We start from the raw sequence: 24,339 nt of genomic DNA on the forward strand, positions 1-24,339 counted from the left end.
TGTGCTCAAGCAGTCTTATTTCTCCTTCCGCTCCTTCCCGATTCCCTCCCCTCCCCCTCACTCCCGATTCCCAGACTAGAGCGCGCCGGGAGCCCACCCCCTCTTTTGGGCGCGAGGCCCCGCCCCCCACCCCCTTTCCTCCGCCACAAAGTTTATTTGCAACAAAAGGGAGCGAGGAGCAGGCAGCCTAGAGGGAGGAAGCGGGAGCCGGAGCGGGAGCGCGAGGGGAGGCAGGCAGGCCGGCTGGCGGGCGGGCGCAGAGCCGAGGAACGGAGCGCTGGGATCCAGCCAGTACCGGGTCGGGCCGCGATGCTCCGGGTCGCACCGGGAGAGGCGGGGGCTGGGCCCGGGAGTCGACTCTGAGGCGGGAGGGGTCGCGCGGGATGGAGCCGATGCGGCCCGCGGGCGCAGAAACTTGAGCCGCAGCAGATAAACCTGTGCTCCGGTCCCTGCACCCTTTCCCCGCTAACCGCCTCGCACTGCGGCTGCGGGACCCAGGCCTTCGGACCCCGGCCGCTGCGCTCCTTTGGGGCGGGGGCGCAGGGGGGGTTGGCCGCGGCTCCCCGAGGCCAGCCCCCCCAGAGTGAGTGCCGCCACCATGGCGGACGGGGCGCCCCGGCCCCAGCTTTATCGCAGCGTCTCGTTCAAGCTGCTAGAGCGCTGGAGCGGCGGGCCAGGGCCAAGGGAGGAGGCAACGGACACCTCCGGGCTGCGGCGCCGCGCTTCGTGCCGGCCGGCCTCGGACGTCCCGGGCCAGCCCTCCCGGCGCGTGTCCAAGCTGGCGTCTGGGCCCCCGGCCGCCCCCGCGCAGCCGCGCCCGCTCCGTAGCCTCTCGCCGTCGGTGCGCCAGCTCTCCAGGCGCTTCGACGCGCAGCATCTGGACGACAACGCCACTGGGGCCCGAGACGGGGGCGTTTCCCCCGGGGCCGCGGAAGAAGCGGCGGAGGGAGCCGCGCGCGGGGCCTGGCCCAGCGTCACCGAGATGCGCAAGCTCTTCGGTGGCCCTGGATCCAGGCGGCCCAGTGCCGACTCTGAGGCTTCGGGGACGCCCAGCCCCGACGGTGCCGCGTGGGAGCCCACGACCCGGGAACCCCGGCAGCCACCGACGCCACCTCCTCGGACATGCTTCCCCTTGGCGGGCCTGCGTTCGGCGCGGCCGCTGCCGGGCCCAGGGACCGAGGGGAGGAGGCGGCGGCAGCAGCAACAGGAGCGAGCGCAGCGTCCGGCGGATGGTTTACATTCTTGGCATAGCTTCTCCCAACCGCAGGCCTGGGCCCGGGCCTCCCGCTCCTCCTCCTCCTCCATCGTTTCCTCCTATCCTGTCAGCAGCAGTCGGACTGCCAGCTCCAGCGAGGAGGAAGAGGAGGGCCCGCCGCCGCCGCAGCCCGGGGCGCAGAGTCCGGCCTACCACGGCGGCCACTCCTCAGGTAGTGACGAGGACCAAGACGGTGAGGGCGGCCACTGCTGGGGAGGGAAGCCGGGGCCCAGGCCTAGAAGCTCCCTCCTGGATAAGGACTGTAGGCCGGACAGTTATGGGTTAAATCTGGGCAGCATGGACTCAGCAAGGGGAACCAGGAGCCCCGATCCCCCAACATCTCCAAGAGCCCCTAGCGAGGAAGGACCCCAGGAGTGGGGTACTGGCTCTTCTCCTTGTGTATCAGGTCCCCAAGAAGGACTTCGGCCCTTGTCAGACACTGGGGGGGGAACTTTCCGCGTGGCCAAGGTGAGCTTTCCCACGTATCTGGCCAGCCCAGCAGGCTCCCGTGGTAGCAGCCGTTATTCCAGCACAGAGACTCTCAAAGATGAGGACCTGTGGGCTAGCCGGGGCTCTGGGAGCTGGGGCGTGTATCGCTCCCCTAGCTTTGGAGCTGGGGAAGGGCTTCTAAGGCCCCAGGCTCGAACCCGCGCCAAGGGACCTGTGGGCACCACGAGAGCGTTGAGGGACGGAGGATTGGAGCTGGACAAGAGCCGGCAACGGAAGTCCCTGTCGAATCCAGATATTGCCTCAGAGACCCTGACACTACTCAGTTTCCTGCGTTCAGACCTTTCAGAGCTGAGGGTCCGAAAGCCTGGTGGGCGACATGAGGACCTTGGGAGCAGCCCCTTAGATGGCAGAGATTCACCATCAGCAGGTGGCTCTGTGGGGCAACTTGAGCCCGTGCCCTCCCCAGCCCCAGCATCACCTGGCGCTCGCCCCACACTGAAGGACTTGACGGCCACCCTTCGAAGGGCAAAGTCATTTACTTGCTCTGAGAAGCCCATGGCCCGCTGCCTACTCCGCACCAGTGCCCTGAAGCCCAGCTCATCTGAACTCCTGCTGGCAGGCCCAGGTGCTGAGGAGGATCCACTGCCCCTCGTCGTCCAAGATCAGTATGTTCAAGAGGCCCGTCAGGTTTTTGAGAAGATCCAGCGCATGGGTGTCCAGCAGGATGATGGAAGTGATGTCCTCCCTGGAAGTCCTGACTGGCCAGGAGACGTAATCCGAGGGCAGCGGTCCCAGGAAGAGCTCTCCGGCCCTGAGTCTAGTCTGACAGATGAGGGTATTGGGGCAGACCCTGAGCCTCCTGTTTCAGCATTTTGCAGCCTGGGTACCGCAGGGGTGTGGCGACCCCTTTCCTCATCCTCAGCCCAAACCAACCACCATGGCCCTGGGGCTGAAGACAGTCTGGGAGGGTGGGCCCTGGTGTCCTCTGATACCCCTCCCACACCAGGTGCCCTCCGCCGGAGACGCAAAGTCCCACCTTCAGGCCCTGGTGGGACTGAACTGAGCAATGGGGAGGCAGGTGAGGCCTACCGATCTCTGAGTGACCCAATTCCACAGCGCCACCGGGCTGCCACCTCTGAAGAGCCCTCCGGGTTCTCCGTGGATAGCAACCTCCTGGGCTCGCTGAGCCCCAAGACAGGGCTTCCAGCAGCCCCAGCTGTGGACGAGGGCTTGACCAGCGGCCACAGTGACTGGTCTGTGGGCAGTGAAGAGAGCAAGGGATACCAAGAGGTCATTCAGAGCATTGTTCAGGGGCCTGGTGCCTTAGGGTGTGTGGTGGATGACAGGGTTGCTGGCAAAGCCCCCAAGAAGAAATCTCTGAGTGACCCCAGCCGCCGTGGGGAGCTGGCTGGGCCTGGATTCGAGGGCCCTGGAGGGGAGCCCATCAGAGAGGTCGAGCCCATGCTGCCTCCGTCCAGCAGTGAGCCCATCCTCACAGAGCGGCGGGCAGAACCAGAAGAGCCCAGTCCTGCCAGGGGCCGGGCACAGTCTGAGAGGTCCCTACCTGAGGCCCCGCCTGCTTCCTCCACTGCCCACCGTGACTTCCACCTTGACCCAAAACTGGCTGACGTTCTGTCCCCACGGCTCATCCGCCGTGGTTCCAAGAAGCGCCCAGCTCGGAGCAGTCATCAGGAGCTACCGAGAGAGGAGGGCAATCAGGACCAGGCTGGCAGCCTGTCTCGGGCCCGACCCTCCTCCAAACACGTTCGTCATGCCAGTGTGCCGTCCACCTTCACGCCTATCATGGTGCCTGAGCCACCGACTTCCGTTGGTCCCCCTGTGGCTGTACCAGAGCCCATGGGCTTCCCTGCCCAAGCCCACCCCACGTTGCAGGCACCATCTCTTGAGGACGTCACTAAGCAGTACATGCTGACCCTCCACTCCAGTGAGGTCCCTGCCCCAGTGCCAGTGGATATGCCCTGCTTGACTCCGATTGCACCGCCCTCTACCGAGGCCAAGCCCCCTGAGGCAGTCCGGGCTCCAGATGAGCCTGCTCCAGCCAGCAAGTGCTGCAGCAAGCCACAAGTGGTGAGTCTTTGTGGGGGGCCTTTGGGGTGGGGCTGAAGGAGCGCCAGGGACAGTGACTTATGCAGGAGTCTCTTGAGTGTGCTCATTGGGCAGGTGCCCAGGTCTGAGGGAGATTCTCTGGTTCTGGAAGTGCCCAGGCAGTTTTAAGAGTGTTAATGACACAAGGCTTCTGTCTTCTCAGGCCCCAGAGGCTTCAGGCTTCTGCTGGTACTAATGTCAGAGGTTCTTATCTGCTCTAAGGTATTCTGGGTGATAATTACAAAGGGTTCTAATCAGGTCCTTTAGATGTTTTTCAGGGACTGGTTTTAAAGATTCCTATCTGGTTCTTTGTTATCAATACATAAGGAGATGTGAGGGTGATGGAACTTTCTCAAGAGCCTTGCTGCCTTATTGGCCAAACCCCTTGTAGGATGTTTGGGCTCAGGGGCCCACAGTTGACATGGGTTTGCCATTTACTCACGTGGCTTTCCTGTGTCAGATCAAAATCTGGGTCTGAACCTGGGCCTGGGAGAATTGGAGAGGTACAAGGCATTACTTTATGGAGTAGTGGAGAGGGCTCCATAAAGTACATTGGCAGCCCTGGCTTTTCTATGTGACTCAACCTCCCCATCTGTAAAATCAGGAGGGTTGTGGACAAGGTGGTGCCTATATCTCCTTCCAGCTGTGCTGCACAGATTTGTGGGGAGTCCATGGGTTGGAATTGGGACACTCTTTGGGCCTGAAGTCTGCTAAAGCCTCCTCCAGTTAGAACGGGTACCTCTAAGGGAGGGCAGGGTCAGCGAGCAGCTGCTGAAGTTCAGCAGAGAGGGGCCTTGAGAGAGGCTGGGAGTGGTTCTGGCCCCCACAGGCAGGGCTGCCTTTCTGGGTCAGGATGGGGGCGCTGGTCCCCCATCCTGCCGGCTTGCATCTTCTCCCCACCCCACCCCCTTCCTGGTGACTCTGAGATGCTTCCTCCTTCCCCTGTCAGACCCCAGGCCCCGGGGGACTCACTCTCCCTGAGGCCTCCACTTCTTCTTTCTGGCTTCAGCTGTCCCTGGAGTTTGGGCTGTGGGTTCACATGGGTTCTAGGCAGTGTGGTGCCGTGGCATCCCAGCTGGAAGCTAGATTTGAGGCTCTGGGTTTTGGGCTTAGAGTGGAGATGGCCTGGGGTTATTTCAGCCATGGCCTGTGCTCCCACTGTGTTCCCTGCCAGAGTGAGGAGCCTGAAAACCCTAAACCCTGGACTACTTTGGTTACTGCCGGTTCTCAATGCTCTCACGGCCCCTCTAAACTCTCTCTCTCTTTGTTTCTCTCTGCTGTCTCTAGTTCCCCTGTCCTGGCTCTGGTGTCTCTCACAGAGGCTGCAGAGTCAGTAGGCAGGGAGTGGGGAGAGGGGACATTTTGGACCTGTCCTTCTTTCTGAGAGCCTGGTAGGGCAGCTCAGGTGCCCCTAACTCCAGTGCCAGTTGTCTTTGGAACATGGGGGTGGGGGAGGGTGACAGCAGGGGCAGCTCCTACCAGGGGCCCCATCCCCAGGTGCTTTTCCCATATAATTATCTCCTCTGGGAGAGAGCAGGGGTGAACCAAGGGACTCGGGGAGACTGGGGGGAGGGGGACTGTTCCTTACTAAGAAGAGGCATTGAGACCCAGAGAGGAGGTGGGAGTTTTTGCAGAATTGGCTCCTGGTCTACTCTCATCACATCGTCTCCCTGTCCCACGTGATCCTCAGGGATCACGTGGGACAGGGATCTCAGCCCCCCACCCCAGCTGCCCCTAGGGAGCGTGAGGTGGGACATATCTGCCCATAACACAGGTTTCTCCCTGCCCTCAGTGGAGGCTCTCTCCAGCCTCCAAGCCTTTGCTCACTCCAGTCCTCCTATCTCTCCAGGCCCAGCTCGCTATCCCCTCTTACTCCTTAGGGGAGAGAACTGGTGAGTCTGTCATTGAAAGAGCAGGGTTTGAGCCCTGGCTCCAGATCCTTGTGTGGCCTAGGATCAGTCACATCCCTGCTTTATGCCTCACCTTCCCCTTCTGTAAAATGGGGTTAATGGTCTCTGCCTGGCAGGCTTGTGTACTGTGAGTGGATGGTGTGATCATGCCCTCCCTGGGGACAGGAGAGGGAAAAAAACAAGGTCCACTGCCTCAGCTGCTTCTCAGTGAGCAGCCTTGGCCCCTCCTCCCTGCCCCCTACTGATTTCTGAGCACAGGGCTGGGCATTCTGGGCCTCAGTATAACCTGGTGGACTTTAGTCAGCTCAGAAGAGATTCACCATCTCCTAATTCCCCACCCACTCATAAAGCCTGGAAGTTCTTCCTTCTGCTAGCCTGAATCCCTCCTGCTGTCCCTTTCTTTCTGGCTCCAGGAGGATGGGGAACAGCTGTCCAGCCCTCCTTCTGGCCTTCACGGAGGAGACAATGTTCCCTTGTTTCGGGCCCAGGGCTCCAGTCACGCTCCCTGGCCTGTGGGTGGAGATGGTGTGGTGTGGGCTCCAGAATAAGAAGGGAAGAGTCTGTCACGCTTTGCTGATGAGGCAGAAACCAGTGTGAGCCCAGCCAGGGGGCTGGCAGGAGAGGCCCCGGGGACAGAGGGGGTCCCTGACCCACCCCTGGGCTGCAGGAAGTCCCTCAAAGTCAGGTCTGTCCCACCCCAAAATCTGTATTTGCCCTCTGTGTGGTGCTGCCTCTCTGTTGGGAGCAGGAAGCCTGGTTCCAGACCTGGCTTAGCCTCTGACTTGCTCTGAGACCTGGACAGAGTCATCTTGGGCCTCGGTTTTCCCATCTGTACAGTGGGTGGTCTTTGCCTGGTCATTGAAGCTCTGTAGGAGAGACTCAGCCTGCAGGGTGGTCAAGGGAAACAGGAGGAGTCGGGGTGTGGCTGGAAGGGAGAGAAAGGCAGCTCTATGCATCAGCTGTAAGAACCTAGGAGCCCAGGGAGTGAGGGATAACTCATGGTCGCTTTCCGTGAACGGATGTGCTAGGGCGAGGAGGCCCAGTTGTGGAGCCTCCCTGCCCTGCTCCCTCCCACAGCCCTTGTCATTCCCACCTAGGCCCACAGTCGCCTGGATGATCAGCGACTCTTCATCCCAAGGCTTCCCATCCTGCCCTAAAGTACAGTCTCATGATCTAACCTTCTGCCCTCAGGTACCTGATACCTGTTTGACAGAAGTGACAACTCTAGTCCAGAAATAGGAAGTGACTTATGTCTCAGAATCAGATGGATGGACTCAGAGAACTTTAGCATATTGAAATAGCAGTAAGAGTGGCTAACATTTATTAAGTGCTTACTATATGCCAGACACTCTGAATGTTTCATTCTTCAAAAATGAAAGCTGTGAGAATCTCACAAGGCTGAATTCTTAGAACTGCAGACTCAGATTCAGTCAGAATTGCAGACTGAATCCTAGAATGTCATTGTCTTAGAGGCGAAGAGGCCCGAAGGGTCCCTGTTTCTTGGTGGAATTGGCCTACCATCTGAGTAATGGGGCAGGGTCAGGGGGCATTGGGGGCATCACCTGCACACCCCTGTCTGAACACTTTCATGGTAGTTATTTAATTCACTGGAGCCCATGTTTGCGGTGGGAAGAACTTCAAGACTCAGAAAGGAGAATGCCGACTTTAAGGTCCCATAGTATGGCAGGGCACAGCCAGGTCCATGCACCACCCTGACCTTGCCCCCGCACCCTGCCCCCAGCAGACATGGCTCCCATCCCCAGCTTGCCCAGCCAGCTCCTTGCCTTGCAGAGGAACGCCAGGCTGCATCTCTCTTTGTCACCTTTCTTCACTCTGTCTCCTTGGCAGGGAACCCACAGGGGTGGGGATTCTCTCCTTTCCCTCTTTGGCTCTTTGCTATGATTTTTCCATGGAAACTGGTTCTGGGAGAGGAGGCGATTAGGACATTTAGAATTCTGAGTGGTACCAAATATCTATAATTAAATGTCTTGTCACCCAGCAGGAGGAGGGCGGGAGGAGGAGGACAGGCACAGGGCTGTCCCTTTCCTCTGTTTATTCCCTGCCCCCACCCTCTCCTTCCTAAGCACCCTGGGCTATTGGGGGAGTGTGGCCCAGGAATGGGTCGTCCTCCCTTCACCACCGGGAAGAGTTGGGGGATGGACCAGAGTTGAGTCTGACATTTTCCAGCCCCACATTTCCAGGACCAGCTGGGTTTGGGAGGCTGGGAGGCTGCTGCTAATCCTGTCCCCAGGGGGCTCCTAGTGTAGGAACTTGCCCCTCCTGCTTCCTTCCCGCCCATCTGTGATCTTTCAGGCTACACATGCTGCCCCGCAGTGGGGTGGAGGCATCCCCAGGCCGCCTGGGGAGCCGAAACACTCAGAGAATTCAGGATCTAGTAGCAGCCTGGAAGGGGCTGTAGGATGTTGAGGGAGTGGCCTGGGGGCTGGCAGGAGAGGCTTCCTGAAGGAGCCTCTGTCTGGAGCTTGGCTTTGAAAACTGGGAGAATTTGAATATCCAGAGAAGAGAGGGAGGGGTTCTAGGGGGAGGGCACAGCATGGGCAGAGGCTGGTAGGTGGGAAATAATATGTTAAGTTGTGTGCCCTAGGAGTTTGTTTCAGAGACTTGGGTGGGCCTTGATAAGGCAATGCATTCATCCATTTAGCAAATACTTACTGAACCCCTAGACACTCAGGCACTCTCTGAGGCCCTGGGATACAACAGCAAGCAAAACAAAGGCCTGACCTCATGGAGCTTCCAGACTAGTGAGGAGACCTGTCTGTAAATGGATACATTGTGCTACAGGGAGAGATAGGGGCTGGGGAGCAAAAGAAACCAGGATAAGGGAGTAGAGAATGACAGGGAGGGGGTACTCTATTAGATTAAGAGATCTGAGAAAGTCTCTCTGAGGAGGTGAGATTGGACCAGAGGCCTGGAGGGAGCAAGACAGGTGGCTATCTGTGAGGTGAAGAGAGGAACAGCAAGTACAAAGGCCTTGAGGTAGAAGTCAAGAGGACTGTGTGGATGGAGTTAAGTAGGAGATGAGGTCAGAATTAAGGGAGGGTGGAAATGGGTTGGGGCCAGATGAGGTAGATTTCATAGACCAATAGGGGGTCTTCCGTGTTTACTTGAGGTGAGATGGGGCAGGCACTGTTGGAAGGTTCTGAGTAGAGCAGTGACCTAATCTGACTTAGGCTTTCACAAGCCTGCTCTGGCTACTCTGTGGGGGTAGATTTCAGAGGCCATGGTGGGTGGATCAGGGAGGCTGATCAGGAGGCCACTGGAATAATCTGGACAAGAGATGATGGTGGCTTGGGCTGGGGCAGAGGCAGTAGGGTGGTGGGTTTCCGCTGCAGCCCAGAGGGCTTTGTGAGGGCCTGGACTCCAGCATTCAAGGTGAACAAAGAGCTCCTACAGCTCCTATGCCTGGGCAGTGTGTGATGGGTCACTCAGAGTGAGGAGGGGAGATTGACAAAACCCCCAGGGTAGACTGGAGCTGTACGCTGCACTAGCTGCCCCCTGCAGACCTCTGTTGGTGTGACTCAAAGGCTAGGAGGATGGAGGTTCCCAGGGCCCCAGTGAGGCAAGTGACAGTGCCTTATCCCACTGGTGTCTCCTCCACAGCCACTGTGACACCTGTCAGCTCCAGCTTGCATGTTACCTGAGACAGGGAGCTCACACCACCCAAAGGCAGCCCTGTCCCTCCCATCTGGTCCTCTAGCTAGGTGGGCATCCCAGTATACGGATGAAGCAGGCCCAGAGGGGACAGAGGCTTGCCAAAGGCCCTATGTCTCAAGTATGGAATTTGGCCCAAGGTGTCCTAACTCCTAGGCCATACATTGGCCCCGCAGAGTTCCCACTGAGCAGAGTTGGCAGGGATGCTGGTAATAGGGTGGGGGAAGGGGGAGCCTATGTTTCCCAGAAAGGCTCACAGCTCTGGCGTACTTATTGGGAAATGTGCCCAGGCAGCCTGGCGCCTTGCTGGCAGGCCCTGAAATGGGGGCCCTGGGTCCCTTGGGAAGCAGGAGCTTATTAGAGACATGCCCCCCCATGGGAGTTGATCCTTCATGCAACCCCCCCGCCATTACCCACCCCCAGGCCTCTGAGGCATTCCAGGGGTGGACAGAGGCAGAGGAGGACTGCCAGGCTGCCACGCTCTGAGCTGTGAGTGAGCCCCAGCCCATGACATGCAGGGGCCTAGGGCCCCAGCCAGGATATCTGAGCCCCCCTCCAGTAGCTATGGGGCTCACAAGGGATGACTTGGTATGACACATGGAGGTCTGCACTAGGGGTCAGGAGACGTGGGTTCCAGCCTTAGCCTCTCCATTTTCCTGCTGTGTGGCCTTAAGTAAGACCCTTCCCCTCTCAGAGCCATGGATTCCTCCATGTTCTTGGGCACCAGGAAAAACCTCCTCTCCTGCTGGCAGAGGCAACAGCTGTCCTTAGTAGGATCCCAACTTGTAGACTGAAGTGCCGGTGGGGGGCTCACAGCCCCCTTAGGCCGCTGAGGAGACTGAGGCTCAGAGTGGGGCTGGGACTCACCCAGGCCTGGCCCCCAGGGCCCTTTTCCCTACAACCAGCTGCTGCTCTGCACCCCTCCACACACATAGAGGGGGGCCTCTCCCCACACTTGTGAGCTGTGGGGCTCACTCTGGAACCTGTGCACAGAAGTGTTGATGCTGCCGCTGCTGGGATGTTAACACTTCCTCTGGGGCTTGGAGAAGTCACGGGGCTCTGAGACACTCCCTGGGCAGGGAGAGAGGGAGAGGGGAGTCTCCAGAGGTACCTGAGGTGGGAGGCACACGAGCTAATACCAGCGTCTAGGCTGGCAGATAGGTGGTGTATTAGTTTCCTATTGCTGCTGTAGCAAATTACTAATGCTTAGTGACCTAATACAAATGTTATCTTATAGTGCTGGAGGTCAGAAAAAATGGGTTTCACTGGGATAAAATTAAGATGTTAGCAGGGCTGCATTCCTTCTGGAGGTTTTAGGGAAAAACCTGTTTCCTTGCCTTTTCCAGGTCTGGTGGCTGCTGGTTCTTCTTGGCCCCTGGCCCCTTCCTCCATTCTCAAAGCCGGCAGTATACATCTTCAGATCTCTCTCTCACTCTAAACCAAACCTCCTGCCTCCCTTTTATAAGGACCCTTGTGATTACTCTAGGCCCACTTGAATCATCCAGGATAATCTTCCCATCTCAAAATCTTTACTCACATCTGCAAAGTCCTTTTTGCCATGTAGGATAACATATTCACAGGTTTATTAGGATGTGGAAGTCTTTGGGGGCCATTATTCTGCCTGTGACAGGTGAGCAGAGGGGTCAGGCTGTTGGCTCCTGGAAGCCAGAGCCCACGGTAGATGCTGGCACAGGGTAGAGCTGGTGGACACAGGCCCACTGCTTTTATCCTGCATTCATTTCTTTCCCTGATCATTTGTCATTTTTTCATTCATTCAGCAATTGTTGAGCCCCTTAATGGGCAATAGGGACACACAGGGAAAGCTTGGACATCATCCCTGCTTGTCAGGAGTTCTCAGCAAGGGTCTTAGCCCTCTGATGTGGGTGGGGTCCAGAGGGTGGCCGAGCCCTGCTCTGGTGGGAGAGGGACAGAAGAGCCAGTGGGTCCCCTGTGGATGGGCTTGGCTTCTAGGGTGGCTGGCTAAAAATTGGGATAAAGCAGCTCCCAAGAAGAGCAGTTGGCAGGAGAGTTTAGAGCCAGGGCAAAGAGAGAAGAGGGGGATCTAGGGTGGGGGTGGGAATCACATCTCTGCTGGGCTGGCCTGGGCTGACTCGGGGCAGATGGCGAGGAGCTCCCTATTCCCATGTGCTGGGGGCTCCATGTTGGGGATCGGCGACCCTGGTGCTGGGTTGGACCAGAGGGCCTGTCAGGTCCCTTCATGCCCTGAGGGGCCGAGGTGCTGCCCAGGAAGTGGCACCTGAAGGATGGCGCGTGGAGGGTAAGGAGCATGGTCCGCGTCCCTTCTCTTCTCAGGCTGGCTTTGGGACCCAGGGCAACCATTTACAGACCCCTCTGAATCCATAAAATGGGTGCATTACCCCTTGACTCGGCCAAGGATTACTGTCAAGATTAAATGAAATAATGCCAAGAGGGTTTCCTCAAGAAATGTTAGTTCCTCCCCCATGACTAAGATGCTAAGATGTTAGGATTCTAAGATTCTAAGAGAAATTGATTCCAAGTTGCTCATAGTCTCGTTATCTCTTTCCAGCCATGAAGCAGGACAAAGCTCTGGACAGGAGGGCTGGTGGGGTCCTGGCTACATCTGTAGGGTTGGTGGCCCAGCAGCCTGGGCCTTTGGAGTTGGGCGGAGGGAGAGGGACTGGGCAGTGAAGTGGAGTCAAATGCCCACTGACTTTGTTCCTCTCTCCAGCTCCCCCTCCCATTTTGTTACCACCAGCCCCAACCTGCGAGCAGAGCAGAGTCAAAGCCCCAGACCCATTGGAACCAGCCTGTGAAGTGGGTCTCAGTCCCCTCTGCTTCCCATTCTGGGCTGAGAACCCCTCTAAGGCAGGGAGTCTGAGGTGTGTGTGCCCTGGGCTTTGGGGTCAGACTGATAAGGGTTGACATCTCAGACCTGACTCTGACTCACAGCTGGGTGGTATCTGACAAGTCATTGCACCTCAGCTCTGAGCCTCAGTTTCCTGCTCTGCAAAGTGAGGATGCTAAGGAGTTACCGTGAGGGCCGAAGAGAAACTTATGGAACCCTCAGCCCATGACCCCAGGTCTGGAAGCTCTCAGAACTGTGGCCACTTTAAAATGTGTGCTTTTGAGATTGCCAGTTCAGAGTGTAGAATCTCGTGGTTTCAAGATGAAGGAGTCTGAGTTTTTTTCCAGAAGGCTTCCTCTTAACTTGATTTGTTCGTTCATTTGAGATTATTACTTCTTGATTCTGAGATTCTGGGGCTGGGGAGAGGCGGGGCAGGTCCTGGGCCAATGGGAGGGCAGTTGGGGGACTGTGATGGTGGGGGCCAGGCTGAGGGAGCAAGCACCAGGTTGGTGTCTGTTTCCTGTTTATTGGTTCCCAGGGGGTGAGCAGGCCCTGCTCCCCAGCAGCGTGGAGCAGGAGGGAGGGAGGACTGGGGTCCTGGCTGCCAGCCAGCCCCATAGCCTGGCCTCCTGGGACTGCTGAGACCCCTCCCCCAAGCCCCCTTGGACAAACATCCAGTCCTTTCCCAGGACAGGGCACTGGAGGTCAAGGAGCAGATGTGAAGGGAAGGGGCAGAAGGATGGGAAGGGACCCCCCTCCCCCCAAAAAATCCTACTGGCTCCATCTTTCTTGGCTGCCTGTGTCACTGTGGTCTTGCTCCTGGTTCCTCACTGTCCCCCTCTGTCTCTCCTTGTCTCCCTGGCGTGGGTCCTGGTGGTGAGATGTCCAACTTCTTGGCAGGCCAGGAGGCAGGAAAAGGAAGAAGAGGGGCAGGGCCTTGAATGCCGGGATGGTCCACCCGAAAAGACCCTTAGAAACCAGCGTGTCTTCTAACCACCCCTCACCCCTTCATTATTCAGAGGGGAAATGAAGGCCCAGCGAGAGAAGAGGTCTTGCCCAAGGCCACGCAGTAGTGGACCAGGCCCAGCAATCTGCCCGTGCACCTCAGAGCCGGGTTTAAGGAGCCACTGGGAGTTCTTGAGAGGGAAGGGGACATGGGTCACTCGGCATTTTAGAGAATTGGGCTGAGCCAGCCAGGAAAGAGAAGCCTCAATGTATGTCTGGGGCCAAGAGGACAGGGAGGTCTCTTGTTGGACCAGAGCACACGGGGAGGGGCTGTGTGTACAGGAGCCAGGTTAAACTGGCTCAAGTCCTAGTTAAACTGCCGAGGCTTTGTCCTGTGGGTGGTGTGGAGCCATGGAAGATAAAGAGCTGAGGAGGAGCAGTGCGTGGTGGGCACATGAAAAAGCATTCTCTGGTCATAGGGGATGATTGGACTGGGGGGAGCAGGGAGAGAGAAGCCTGAGCTTAGGGGAGCCAGGTGATGGAGGGATGGAGAGAAAAGACCTTCCTAGGGAGATAATTTGGAGGTAAAATTTAGGCTCAGAGGCCCTATTCAAAATGGGGATAGGGGGAGTAGGGCTTACCTCTCTTATTGGAGTTAGAGAATGAGGCAGTGGACAAGATGCAGGGTCATCTGAGTCATCCCCCTGCCTCAGGGCAGGACTTTCCTCTGCATTTCTGGAAGGATGAGGGACCTCTGAGCCAGCTCAGGACCCTGCCTCTGTGCCCCATATGCTTTTTGTCTAACTTCCATTCCTCCTGCTCCAGCGGAAGTGCCCTGCTTCTCAGTGGGGTCAGGGGTCACCAGAGAACAGCAGAGCTCCAGGCTGCACCCCCAATCCAGCCCTTCTGGGACCAGCCTGGGTAGGGAACATGTGGGAGAGAGAAGGAGCAGGCCCATGCTGCTTGGCTGGCTATGACCCAAGGCAAGGCACTTGGCCTCAGTTTCCACATCTGTAAAGTGGGAGTCCCAGATGTGGCAGAGCCCAGGAGAGCCCTGGATTCTGCAGGTTCTCAGGAGTTGGGAGAAGAGTAACTGGTAGGTGGACAGGCAGGCAGCCTTGCTAGCAGTGCTCACAGTAGTTTGTAATTGAAGACAGAGTATCCTCACAATATTTATACCATAGACCCCAAGACAAGTGCTGTTGTGTGGCCCTGCAATCTTGGAGGCCTTCCTGGAGGAGAGTAGGGCAGAGGCTGTAGCGAGAGGAGTGATTCAGATTTGGGGCCTGAGGCTCAGGGGGCTCCTGAGCTTTGGTTTTCTCGTCAGAGGCCTAAGTACCCTTCTAGCTTCTTGCTGCTTCTGGGCCCTCCTCTCCCCTCCTGCCTGGACCAGAGCTTCCAGGCTTCTCCCCAAGGCCAGCGGGGGCGTTGCCTGGGGCGGGTGAGGAATTTCCGAGGGAACAGCTAAATTCAGCCCCAGCTAAAAATAGTCCTGGGCCTGGCCTGGCCCAGCGGCTGGAAGAGGAGGAGGAGGAGGGCAGGAGGGCAGGGTGAGCCATTCCTCCGCCTGCCCCAACTCGTCACCTGGACCCTGGGCCTGGGCTGGGAGGGCCTCCTCCCTCCTCCACCTCTTTCCTCTACTCACAGCAGACCTTTCCATCACTGTGGGCGCATTGCTTTCTTTTCTCCTCCCTCCTCTGTTGTTCACCCTGTCCTCCTCCCTGTCTTGCTCTGTCTGTCTCTTGTCTCCTCTGACCCACTGTATCTTTCAGCCTCCGACAGAGGCAGACGGAGGCCTCTGACCAGAACCAGGCCTCAGGAAGAGGGCCCTATATAGGGCAGTGTCTCCTCGGCATCCTCGCCTGAGTGTCAGGACCCCTCCCCTATGCAGGACTCACAGCTATTTCAGCTCCTCTCTGCTTGTGGAGGTGGACAGATCTCAAGAAGTCTGGGGTGTGGAGATGTGGGTGTGGCCCCCAGTTTACGCTGTGACCCAGTACTTGGTTCTGGTCAGGTGACGCCACCTGTGCCAAGCCCTCTTGTTCCTGGCACACGGGCAGTGGCCCTGGGGAGTTCCCAGGCTACTCTGAGCTCTTCCCACCACCCGTGCCCAGCCCTTTGTGGGCTCTGCCCTGGGGAATCACAGGCCCGAGCAACCAGGCAGATGAGCAAAGGGTACTTTCCAAGCCAGTACCAATTGAGGGTGGGGGTGGGACCTAGACACTGAGGCCCAGAGAGGGTGAGGTGCCAAGCTCAGACGACTGAGCTCAGGAGGAGTGAGGTGGTATTGGAACCGAGGCCGGCCTCCCTCCAGGGTTGCAGGAGAGAACCTTGTCTAATGCAGAGAGAACAGGGAGGGAGCTGATGGAAAGTCCACAGCACCTGTGTGAATATAGCGCAGGGGGTGGAGAGTCACCAGTCATGGTAGCAAAGCTTGTAAAGCCCTTCCTGTGTGCCTGGCACTAGTCTGAGCCCTTTCCACATGTTCACTCATTTAATCCTCACAACCAGCCTTGTGGGGGGACTTGTTTCCCTGTTTCACAGATGAGGAACCCTGAGGCACAGCATTCTGAGCCCTTTCCACATGTTCACTCATTTAATCCTCACAACCAGCCTTGTGGGGGGACTTGTTTCCCTGTTTCACAGATGAGGAACCCGAGGCACAGCATGGTGAAGTAGTTTGCACAGGTTAGGAAAGCTAACCAAGAGTTGGAATCCAAGTCCAGACAGTCTGGTTCCAGAATCCATGAATGTTACTCAGGCTCCTGGATTTCAGGACTGCCGGGGTGAGGGGTGGTGCCATCACCAAGGTGGGCACGTAGGAGGAGAGAGTGGACATGGGGATCCCGCAGGATTCACAGTCCACAGTCCTAGTCCCTGGAACTAGCACATAGTAGTTGCTCAGTAAATATTAGTTGAGTGGCTCAGTTGAATAGGAAGTACCCTTGGGGAGTGAGAGTAGGTGATGAGCAGGCAGAGGGAATGTTTCCTCCCGTTGTGGGCCCAGGGACCTTTCTCTTGGTGCTGGAGAACCACTGAGGTAGGTGCTGGGCTCTCGGCCGGTGGAGAAAGCTCTGGCCCAGGAGGTTGGAAGGGTGCTGAGCTGAGCCACAGGCAGGAAAAGGAGGGCTGGGGGTGGGGGTGCAGGCCAGGCAGCGCTGGCGCAGTCCCGCCTGCAGTATCTGGAAAGCAGATCTCTTGGGCCATGGCCGGCGTGACTCAAATGGAGACAAAAAAACCTTCCATATTTGGACAAAGAGCCCAGAGAGGCCCGGACCCACAGCCAGCCCAGACTGCCTCCCCCACCCCCGGCCTCCTGCCCTGTCTTCTTCTGGGCCCCTAGCCGTGAGCCCTGTTCCACGAGTTTAATTCTTGGTTATCAGGCAGCACTGTGGCCCCCTCCCCTCAGTCATCAGGTCACCTTCTGCGTGGCCAGACCTGGGCCGTGGGTGCTGAGGAAGAAACACCCAGTGTTGGTCTCTGAGCTCCAGCTGGAGATGCACAGGAGCCCTGGCAGAGCCTGCAGACTGGAGGAGGGACACAGCAAAACCACCAGTTCCCATGCTGTGGGGCAAGTTGACTGTAGACTCCCATCCACCCCAACAAGAGCAATGCCTGAGGTCCACAACATGTAGGCGTGCACAAGCACGCGCACACACACACACACACACACACACACACACACACACACACACTCCCCAGCAGACTTCTATACTGACAAAAACATCTGGGCAGATAATCAAAAGTGAGGACCTAGCCTGAGAACCCCTCATACTTGGCCTGGAGCAAGGTTTAATGACAATGAAGTGGTAGTAGATATGGGCGGCCAGATGTCAACAAGTGATATAAGTGGTGTTATCCATCTGGGGAGATGTGAACAGAGCAGTTCGCCCCTGCACTGAAACCCCCGAGTGTCCAACATGGGGCTGGGCTGGGCAGCGGACACCAGAACCAAGTGACTGGGGAGAGGGCCTCAGCCTACCTTCTGCCTGGAGCGGGACCTCACTTCCAGGGGGAAAGCCTGGCAGTTTGTCTGAGGACCGGGGTGCTCATTGTCGCTGGTGGAATAACTGAACTGACTGCACAGCTGCCTCTAGCTTTTATAATTAGCCCTGGGTAATTAACTCTGGGATCAGCCTGGTAATGCATTTGGAGAGCTCAGGGTAACCTATAAAATTCAATTCCACTGCCATCCGCTAGTGCCTGTACGTGCAGGGTGAGCACATGGGCTATAGGAGAAACAGGAAGGGGTTCCTGCCCTAGGAAGCCCCATCTGAGAACTAAGAATCAGAAGGAGGGTGAGGGAAGCTAATGTGGGGCAGCGGCTAGAGCCTTAAAGAACGAGCAAGGCCCTGACAGACAAATGGGGTCAAGGGCCTTCAGGCAGAAAGAATCAGGAAGGCAGAGGCCTATGATGGAAAAGCTCTGGTGCGTCTAGGGTACCATGAAAGCTCCCTGGTTCTGAAGAAGTTGGGTTATTCCTGGGGAGTCTGGAAGGCCAGCACTGAAAGTCTGGATTTGATCCCAGGGCAGTAATTTCCAAGCTTTTAAAAATAGTAGAACCCTTTCTTGTAGAGGAATCTTGACATTGAGCTATAAACTAGGTCAACTTGGAACCTCGTTGATTTAAGTGAAGGTGGGGGAGCGTGTCTGCCCCCTTGACCACATCTCCGCACCATGTACTTCCATGGAGCCACTTGAGACTCAGGCAGAGAATTCCTGTTTGGGGCAGAGGGCCTCTGGTGGAGGGTTTAGAGCTGGATAAGCCTCTCCCTTCAGTTTCTCTGCAGGCTCAGAAGTTCAGCCGAAAAAGAAAAAGAAAAAAAGAAGTTCAGACCAGCCAGCCTCCCTGGGCAGGGACAAACTCTGTTGGGGACCAGGTCTCCAGAGGGAGCCAGGCTGATGGAGTACCCTACCTTGGGGCTCCTATGAGCAAGCAGTGTCCCCACCAGGGGCCTCTAGAGCTGGGCTGGGCCCCACGTGACTAGGAGGATGACCTGTCAGAATGGTGGGAAGACCCTGATTGCCAAGTGCTGCTGCCCGGGAAAGTGCAGGCCCTTTGTGGAAGGTAGGCGCTAGTAGCCAGGCATGCTCCCAGAGTGGGCATGCTGTCCGGCCCAGCTCACTCAGTCACCGGGAGACAGGTGGAGGCAAATTCTCTAGAAGTCCAGGAGTCCCACTGGCTCCTCTGGGGTGAGGTAATTTAGGTTAGAATCAGGAAGACTTCCCCAGAATTGAGAGTGAGTAAAAGGAAGTGTGAACAGGTGTTGGCAGGGGAAAGCCTGAGCTCTGAGCCTGGTAAGTCCAAGGCCTCAGGAACCAGGCTTTGCCTGCCCTGGGCACTAGCATAACCTGGCCCACCATGTAGCCTATGCTCCCACTTCTTTGGCCACCAAAAAACATGGGATGATGGGAATATATGTATATGTATAGCTGATTCACTTTGTTATAAAGCAGAAACTAACACACCATTGTAAAGCAATTATACTCCAATAAAGATGTTAAAAAAAAAAAAGAAAAAGTGGGATGAGTAGGAAGTTGGCAAGCATAAAGATAGTGGAGGGTGCACCTGGCAGAGACCAGCAACGTGCCAAAGCCTAGGGTGTAAGAGAGTGTGATGGGTTGGAGGAACTACTATGGCCAGAGCACGATGCAGCCAGAGTATGATACAGGTAGGGAAATTTGATACTGGTGGGTCAGCAAGGGCCAGGTCACCCAGGGTGTCGGGGTCAGCCTGAGTGCTTGCACTTGATCCTGTATCCTCCTGTGTTGGTGTAATGGTTAGAACAGATTGGAGCCAGGTGGCTGAGGTTCAAATCCTGCTCTTCCTCTTAGCTGTGTGACCATGAGCAAGTACTTAGTCCTTCTGTGGCTCTGTTTATGCACCTGTAAAATGGGGATAATTGTGATGGCACCTATTATAGGGTTTTGGTGAGAATCAAACGTGATAATGCCTCTGGTAGCTGGGCTGGACCACTGACCACTGGGGATCAGTGGGAAATCATACAGCAAGTTGGAAGGAGAAGGGAGGGTGGTGGCCTGGCCTGGCTGAGGTGGGGTCCCAGGGGTGGAGAGAGTGGATGGAATTACCAAGAATAGCCTAGAGAGTCATCTTTGTGGGAGGAGGGATAAGTTGAGTTTCCCAGGGGAGGCTCAAAATTCTCCCCGCCCCACCAGGCAACTGCCCTAGGAACAGAGCTAAGGGGATACGCAGATGTGGGGTGGGATTCTGTGGGCTTGGGGCTCTGCTGGATTCTCACTGGCAGAAATCCTCACCCTGCTGCAAAGCTGCTTGTTGCCCACCTCACTTTACAGACGGTATCTGTGGCCCAGAGAGGAGCAGGATTGCCAGGGTTGCCCAGCGAGTTCTAGCCTCTGGGCCTTCATCCAGGCTGGGGACTCACGTCCAAACTCTGGTTGAGTCAAAGCCCAGCCCTGAGGTCGCTCAACCTAAGGAGTGGGTGGGTGGGGAGGTGGCCTGTGAAGGAGGACTTCAGCAATTCTCTGAAAGGGCTGGAGTGCCGAGCCCTTCTGTGACTGCAGGGTGGGCAGGGAGAGCGTCTTGGAGGAGGTCACAGATGGACTGGAATTGTCCAAGAGGAGACCAGTTAGAATGGAGAGAGAAAGCAGAAACAAAGGCTTTAAACTCAGGGTCCCGGAGCAGCCCCCATTCTTCCATTCGGTCTTCATTCACCCAGAGCCCCTCGGGACTTGGTCCTGTATATAGACAGGAACACAGGGCAGTGTGCAGACACATACACAGATAGGGATCCCAGGGGTGGTAAGGGCTGGGACAGAGATGAGCAGTGGCTGGGGGAGCCCAGAGGGTTCCCACCCAGGAGGGAGCATACAGAAGGGATGGTTCATGAGGAAGAGGCTGAGGCAAAGCCTTTGATGGGGAGAGAAGGAGGATGAGGGCTGCAGAGGCTGTTCAAAGCTGAGATGTGAGCCTGGAGCAAGCTTAAAGGCCAGACTGTGAGGTGAAGTTTTTAAAAAATTCAGTCTATGTATTTAAAATTTTGAATAGATAATTTATTCACATGGTTAGGAAAAATCAGAACAGGTAAAAAGTCTCCTTCCCGCCAGTAGCCACCCTGCCGTACCCCGGGACACTCGGTTATTAGTTCTTGTGAATCCTTTTATGTGCAAACACCAGCAAATGCACCATCTTTCCTCACTTTCCACACAGATGATGGCACACGGTCCACACTGCTCTCTACTGAGTATCGCTTGCAGATCTGCCTTTTCAGTGTCCTGAGAGCTTCCATATTCCTTCTCGTACTGCATGGTGTCTCATTGCACAGATTACCGAACTGTATTTAACCACATTTTAAAAGATATTTCGGTCATTTTCAGTCTTTTGCTGTTACAAATAGTGCTGCAGTGAATGAGCTTTTTCATAGGTTATTTTGTATGGGGGCTGGTGTACGTTTAGGGCAATTTCTTGGGAATGGAATTGCTGGGACAGAGGGTATGTGTGATTCTAATTTTGATGCTCTTCACAGGGGTCCACCACCTGAGAAAGAGACCTCTTCCCCACAGCCTCACTAAGTCAGACCTTTGGGTGTTTTCCCAATCTGATGGGTGATATGGTATCTCAGTGTATTTAATTTGCATTTATTTTATAATGAGTAAGGCTGAGCATCTTTTCACATGTCCAAGAGACATTTGGATTCTCTTTTCTGTGAACTGTTTGCATCCTTTGCCCATTTTTCTGTTGGGTTGTTGGCCTTTTGTTTTACCAATTTCTAAGAACATTTAAAATAGTAGGGAGGTTACTTCTTTGTCTGGGTTGTGAATTGCAAATATTTTTTCCTGACTTGTCACTTGACTTTTGACTTTGTTTATAGTGTATTTTTGCCATGCAGAAGTTTTTATGTGGTCTAATTTATCAAGTTTCTATTTTATGGCTTCTGGATTGGGAGTCATGGTTAGGAAGGCCTATCCCTCTCCAAGCTTATAAAGCAATTTTCCCATGCTTTCTTCTGGTATTTTATGTTTTCTTGTTTTGTTTTACATTTAAATCTTTGATCCATTTGGAATTTATCCTGGTGTATAGTGTGAGTTATGGTTCCAACTCTATTTTTCTCCCAGATGGCTGGCATTTTAAGCTCAGGAGTGACTTGGTCAGAATGGGAGCATCTTTCTGAGGTGGGTGTGAGGACCCCCTGGGGGAGCAAGGCTGTGGCTGTTGAGGATCAATGGCAGAGAGGTGAGGAAGCCTTGGGGCAGCACCAGTATAACTTGATGGACAGTTGGAGATGGGGCACAGGCTGGTGGCATAGCATTCCCAAATCCTCATCTGTGCTGTGTGACTTTGGACAAGTCCCATCCCTCTCTGGGTCTAAAGTATCATGGCTGAAGGGGCCCTGGAGATCACCCTGATCTCAGGGTTGACTGTGAGGAAGGAGGCGGCAAGAGAGGGCTGTCTGAAGGCAGGGACACAGAGGATGGCCGTGGATCTAGCCCCTACTCAGGCTTGGCTGAAAGGGAGGGGGGCTGGCAGCAGAATTCACTGTGTTCCTGGAGTGGGAAGGCGGAGAGGGGCGAGCCCCCATTTAAAAATACCCACTGCAGCCTGGCACTGCAGGCGGGGGGTTGGGGGGGAGCAGGCCCTCTGCCAGCCTGCGGGGTCCAGGAATGCAGGGGATTGTTGGGGTAGGCACATTGTTGTCTCAGGACTGTGGGCCCAGCCCAGCCATAGCCATTCCTGGAGGGCCTCTTCCACCAGACATGAAGCAGGCATCCTCATCCTCTCCAGTGGAGAAATAGGGAAGCCACAGTGGACAGACCACCCCCCCAGGGTCTAGTCTTGGTACTGCTCTGGACTTGCTGTGTAACCTGGGACGAGTCTCTGTCCCCTGGGGTCTCTGTCCATCAAAAGGGCAACTGACCTTGCTCTGGTTACTTCCCCCACCCCTAGCCCTCGCCCAGATTCCAGTTTAGATTAGAGCTGGAAAGAGAGATCTTGAGGTCCAAGCCTCTTCCCCTTTACAGATGAGGAAACTGAGGCCATGGAAGGAGCCGGACCCCTGCTCTGCCTTTGCCCTTTTTGGCTTTCCTGGGCCTCTGGACCCTCCTCCCTGCCCCCAGCATGGCCTGTACCAACTCCCCACCCCCCACTCCTGGGCCCCAGTGGTCAAATTCCAGGGCTGCCGTTGCCATGGCAACAGCCAGCTCACAGGGCCCCTCCTCTTGGGGTTCTCCACTAGTCCAGGGAGGAGGCAGAGAGGGCCTCCCTCCCCTGGGGGATGGAGGGGTTGGGGGTGGGGCAGGGAGGAGGTCAGACCCAGCTGGCTTCTCTTTGTTTTCCAAAGGAGAAAATGGAAAAGGCACAAAGTGTTGCAGCAAATGCTTCTCAGTTATCCCAGAGACAGTGGGAGGGACAGAGGTGGTCTCCTCGGCTGGGGACAAGAGAGCCACCCAGAAAGCCCCTCCCAACCTTGCACCTGGAGAATTGCCCCATAGGAAGGTCTAAGACAGAGGATTTAGAATGGGAGATGGATGATCCTTCCCAAGGTCACCACCATCCAATGCTAAGGCCACCCAGGGACTGAGGGGCCCAGCCCAGCTTGGGCTTTCTCCCAAGCAGACCTGCCCATAATAGAAGGAGCTACCAGCGTACCATTGTAAGGGGTGAGCTCCTTGGTCCTGGGGGTATGCAAGAAAGGGCTGCCAAGGGATGCCTGCCCTGGGAGAGGGCTGGTCTAGATTACCTCCGAGATGACCTGCCTTCTAAGGTTCTCTGGTTATTCATAACAGCCAATATTTATTGAGAGATCTTTGTTCCAGGCACTGTGCTAAGTAAGCCCTTTATATTCTCTATTATTTAGATGAAGAAACTGAGGCACAGATGTGGGCTTCCCAGAGGTGAGGGCAGCCATCAGTGCAGGCTTTTCTCTTTGCATATACATATATGTATTTCATGATCTGAGATGGTGTGGTATGTATACTCCTTGCTTCTTTCATTTAATATTACACTGAACGTTTCTCCATGGCATTTGAAAGAGCTGCATAAGTGCATGATTCACTTCACCCTGTGGTCAGTTCCCACTGTTGTGAAGAAGGCAGTATGAGTGTCCTCCTTGTGCTGGGGGCCTGGGCTGCTATCTGGGTTACTGCCTTGGGCTGGAAGGGGTCTCATCTCCTGCACTGTGGAATAGATGTGGATATTCTGACTCCTTGGCCCACTGGGTGCACAAATCCTGTCTGCTGTGAGACCTTGAGCCAGGCCCTTAACTCCTCTGTGCCCATAGTCCTGTTGTGTAAAGCAGGGTAATAATAGGGCCCATCCAGGAGGCTTATCTCGAGGTTAAAATAAATACCTGTAAGCAGCACATAGGAACTCCTCAAGAGAGATCAACTCCTATGTGTATGCCATTGCTCTCTTCCTGTTTGCAGGCACAGCGAGCTTAAGTGATTTACCCAGAGTCCCACAGCAGGTCAGTGGAAGAGGGGGCGTGGTTTGAGCTCCAGCCCCACCACCTCCTAGTCTTGAGAACCTGAGCAAGTTATGGCTCCTCACTGAGCCTTGGTTTCCCACTGAGTTGCTGTGAGGATCGGATGAAATTAGGCCCTGCAGGCATTTTGTAAAGTGTGAAGTTCTGAGTGGTGCCCCTTATTGTCAATATTACGATAGTAAGCCTAGAGAAAGTCTGAGGTTTCAAGGCTGCAATTCCAGAAGCCCAGGTTGCTCAGAAAAGGAGGGGAGTTGGCAGATCTGGGCTGTAAGGGCAGCTTCCTGGAAGTGGTGGTCCTAGTCCTGATGCCTTGCGAGAGTGGAACCTAGATCTGGCTCAGGCTGACCTTTAGCTATGAATCTTGTTGTGTACCACACCCCCCAACACACACACACACACACTCTCACACACACACACACACACACACACACACACACACACACACGCCCATACAGTGCAGCAAGGCTTAGAAGCCGAGGCTGCCTCTTGTCAGCCAAGGCAGAGACCACTTCTGCCAGCATGGCCCCAGCCCAGTGACAGGCTGGGATGGAGGGATCGTTGAGCAGGGCATGGTCACTCTCCCTGCACATCTCAACCACCCTACACTTGTCTGGTGTGATGGAAGGGGCTTCCCTGGGCTCTGGGTTGGGCAAGGGTCACCAGGGCTCACTCTAGGGCCAGAGTGACTGATGGATGGAACTTGCTCCCTTCCTG

General features: G+C 55.9%; 1 protein-coding gene across 3 annotated transcripts in view; it reads left to right on the forward strand.

Annotated features, from left to right (window-relative positions):
* Positions 1–183: 183 nt before the first annotated feature.
* ARHGEF17 (Rho guanine nucleotide exchange factor 17) overlaps positions 184–24,339 on the forward strand; it is a 59,378-nt gene continuing 35,222 nt past the window's right edge. For 2 of the 3 annotated variants that reach the window (XR_014231750.1, XM_082343131.1), the window contains exon 1: positions 185–3,793. Coding sequence is in view for 2 of the 3 variants with exons in the window: in XM_082343131.1 (XP_082199257.1) it covers positions 599–3,793 (3,195 nt within the window). In the remaining variant the exon portion in view is untranslated. Of the gene's footprint in view, positions 3,794–24,339 lie in introns of all 3 variants that reach the window. The other variant, XM_082343132.1, reaches the window with a different exon arrangement.

This window comes from Balaenoptera borealis (assembly GCF_965194805.1).
Source record: "Balaenoptera borealis genome assembly, chromosome: 11".
Lineage (NCBI taxonomy): Eukaryota > Metazoa > Chordata > Mammalia > Artiodactyla > Balaenopteridae > Balaenoptera > Balaenoptera borealis.